The sequence below is a fragment of the Populus euphratica genome, unplaced genomic scaffold (assembly GCF_000495115.2).
Source record: "Populus euphratica unplaced genomic scaffold, PopEup_1.0 scaffold30.1, whole genome shotgun sequence".
Classification (NCBI taxonomy): domain Eukaryota; kingdom Viridiplantae; phylum Streptophyta; class Magnoliopsida; order Malpighiales; family Salicaceae; genus Populus; species Populus euphratica.
In genome coordinates this window covers 1,331,724-1,335,213 of record NW_011499869.1, presented here as the reverse complement: position 1 = coordinate 1,335,213, position 3,490 = coordinate 1,331,724, and the positions used below count along the sequence as shown (strand labels likewise).

Sequence of the window (3,490 nt, the reverse complement as noted above, 5' to 3'; positions counted from 1 at the left end):
GAGGTTCGAACCCAAGTGTGGAGAAAGGGGACAAGTCCCTCCCACCGCTAGGCCAGAACCTTACTTGCACACGTATTTTAATTACTTAGCTGAGATAATGCGTTGTTATATGGTCAAAGATGGCGAAGGCGTATTCTGGATCTTGGATATGAAGAGTTGCCGTTGTTGAAGTTGCCTCTTGACTTGACATTCTTCCTCCTCATGTTGAGCTGTCCTCCGTCTTGATCCTGTAGTTCTCTAGGGCACACCCCACAAGACCCGAGCATAAATTGATGGCATTTGGCCCTTTCTCTCCATGCTCATTTCCCACATCGTTACACATCTGCTCTAACGATGGCTTCTTCAATGCATCACTTTCTCTGCTCTGCTCTCCTCCTTTTACTCCTCTCCCCGTCTATTGCTCAACAATCTTTCCGCCCCAAGGCCCTAGTCGTTCCAGTCACAAGAGATAGTGCCACTCTCCAATATGTCACCCAAATCAAGCAAAGGACTCCTCAAGTGCCCATTAACCTTGTTGTTGATCTTGGTGGCCAGTTCTTGTGGGTTGACTGTGACCAAAGTTATGTGTCATCTACATATCGTCCAGCACGTTGTGGCTCAGCCCTCTGCTCACTGGCTAGAGCTGGTGGCTGTGGTGATTGCTTCTCAGGGCCGAGGCCAGGTTGCAACAATAACACTTGTGGCGTCATTCCTGACAACACAGTGACTCGCACTGCCACAGGTGGTGAACTAGCAACAGATGTCGTGTCTGTCAATTCGACCAACGGGTCAAACCCTGGCAGGGAAGTGTCCGTGCCACGTTTCCTATTCTCTTGCGCCCCCACATTTTTGCTTCAGGGTCTTGCTAGTGGTGTTGTTGGTATGGCTGGACTTGGCAGGACTAGAATCGCATTTCCTTCACAATTTGCTTCTGCCTTCAGCTTCAACAGAAAATTTGCAATTTGTTTAACATCTCCAGCACCAGCAAAAGGTGTCATAATCTTCGGTGATGGTCCGTACAACTTCCTTCCTAACATCCAATTGACATCCCAGTCACTCTCCTTCACTCCACTCTTCATCAACCCAGTAAGCACAGCTTCAGCCTTTAGCCAAGGCGAGCCTTCAGCTGAATATTTCATTGGTGTAAAATCTATCAGGATCAGTGACAAGACTGTCCCATTGAATGCAACATTGCTGTCTATTGATAGCCAAGGCAAAGGTGGCACAAAAATTAGCACAGTGAACCCGTACACTGTCCTGGAGTCTTCTATTTTCAATGCCGTGACCAGGGCTTTTATCAATGAGGCTGCAGCTAGGAACATCACAAGGGTGGCTTCCGTTGCACCTTTTGATGTGTGCTTCAGCAGGGACAACATTTTTAGTACACGTCTGGGAGCTGCTGTGCCAACTATTTCTCTTGTTTTGCAGAATGAGAACGTGATCTGGAGAATATTTGGTGCGAACTCAATGGTGCAAGTCAGCGACAATGTGTTGTGTCTCGGATTTGTTAATGGTGGTTCAAATCCCACAACTTCAATTGTTATTGGAGGGTATCAGCTGGAGGACAATCTCTTTCAGTTTGATTTGGCTGCATCAAGACTCGGGTTTAGCTCTCTGCTCTTTGGCAGGCAAACTACATGTTCCAACTTCAATTTCACCTCCATTGCCTAGGGGTTTCACCATGATGCTTCACGAAATATATTTCTTTTCAATGTTATACACAAATTACACTCTGTAAATAAGTGGCCGTTGTTTTTTCTTTTTGCTTGGTGAACAAATAAGTGGCCCCAAAATTTCTTAGCAGACACGTTTGTAATGTAAGCTATGTATCCCGTTTTCTCTTAAATTTAATAAAACTTGATGCTTGCAACTCTAGAGTGTTGAACATCAAGATCAGAGCTTTAACGCTTATCTGAATTCTGAACATACATAATTTGCTTCTCCTTTGACAAAATAAAAAAAAAAGAGGAAAAATAAACGATTTTGAGGCCTGTAGTACTGGACCTTACTACGGTTACACCATAACACAATGTCTTGTATTGCATAATTTGCTTCTCCTTTGACAAAAGAAAAAAAATGAGGAAAAATAAACGATTTTGAGGTCTGTAGTACTGGACCTTACTTCGGTTACACCATAACACAATGTCTTGTATGAGCAATTACGAGTTTTTTTGGGACAATGAACTGCACATTTCGTCAAGTCTGGAATGGTGGCTTCAGGGGGCACGAAAGCTGAATTTTATACCGCTAAAAACAATACAGTATACAGTATACAGCTAGCAGCACACTGATTATGTTGATGAATGGTTAACCAAACCAAGATCTTTATGTACCGCGGCAATGAAGATAAATGGATTAAGTATGGGAGTTCAGATTTATGCAAGAATGTGACATTGACACCGACGATTAAGACAGAATAATAATATGTAAAGAGCATAAAAGAGAATAACAATATTTTATTGTTGCTTAGTTAAAAATATACTTGCTGGCAGTGAATGGAAGGAGCGAGCCCTAATTAACAGTAATATACCATTTAGAACAGTAAAGTGTCCAAGACCAGAATACAATTAAGAAATGTTTGTGCTTCAAAAACTTGTGAAAATAGAGTTTCCACAAAGAATCAAGGAAAGTTATTCTTGTGCTTCAAAAACTTGTGAAAGTAGAGTTTCCACAAAGAATCAAGGAAAGTTCCAGTAAAAAATCAATGGCTACAGATAACTTCATAGCAAGAATTGAACAAGAAATGGAAAAAATGAATACAACGCTAATAATATACAGGTTGAAGTTCGAAGCACCCATGAGATACCAGCTAGAACAGAGTTGTCGGTAACCATGGAAGCAAGAAAAGAAAGCATAAAATAAGGAGGAATAGCTTCTCAAAGTGTAACATGTACTCTCATGTTTAGTAGTTTGTAGCAGATTTGTTGAATTTCTTGCTGTCAATCAGAAGGAACTGCATTGCCCGGAACATCATTCGTCATTGTGTCACATCTCACATAATTCTCCTAACATGTTTATAATAAAAATGTTTTTATTGCCAGATATAAATCTTTAAGAGGATCATTGGCAAATCAGTAACAGAAGAAGCAACATAAAGAGTTCAAAAGACATTGAGCTGTACCAAGTGGAACACAGTTTTAGGAATGCCTTCGCATAGCCGTAATGGAGCTCAAATGCTATCAATCCACAACGGCAGAGGATGAAAGTGTGCTCCACACTGGTTAAAGAATGTTACATATAAGATGTCTCTACTCCAACAACATTGAACTTAAAACTCTTCTAGAGGCATGCAATACACAACCAAGCTTTCCTAGAGTCCAACACTATAAATCTGCAATACGAAATAATATAAAGAGTTGGGAACTGATTAAATCGCGCTCTCAAATGTTTCATGCATAAACAGGAGTTGCCCCCTTATATTTATGACCTCGCATAGATTCTCTGTTAAAATAAGAATCCAAGGGTCTGTTCCACTCCGGAGTTTGAGGGCATGCAGATAGTTCAGGCTTCT

General features: G+C 41.2%; 1 protein-coding gene across 1 annotated transcript; it reads left to right on the top strand.

The window, feature by feature from the left end:
- The first annotated feature begins 263 nt into the window (after positions 1 to 263).
- LOC105126875 (basic 7S globulin-like) lies at positions 264 to 1,884 on the top strand. The gene has a single exon (XM_011027889.1). The coding sequence runs from the start codon at positions 334 to 336 to the stop codon at positions 1,648 to 1,650; it is 1,317 nt and encodes a 438-aa protein (XP_011026191.1). The 5' UTR covers positions 264 to 333; the 3' UTR covers positions 1,651 to 1,884.
- Positions 1,885 to 3,490: the final 1,606 nt, after the last annotated feature.

Bases quoted from the DNA above. Each gene is read 5' to 3' on its own strand.
- LOC105126875 (XM_011027889.1), top strand. From the start codon at position 334: ATGGCTTCTTCAATGCATCACTTTCTCTGCTCTGCTCTCCTCCTTTTA.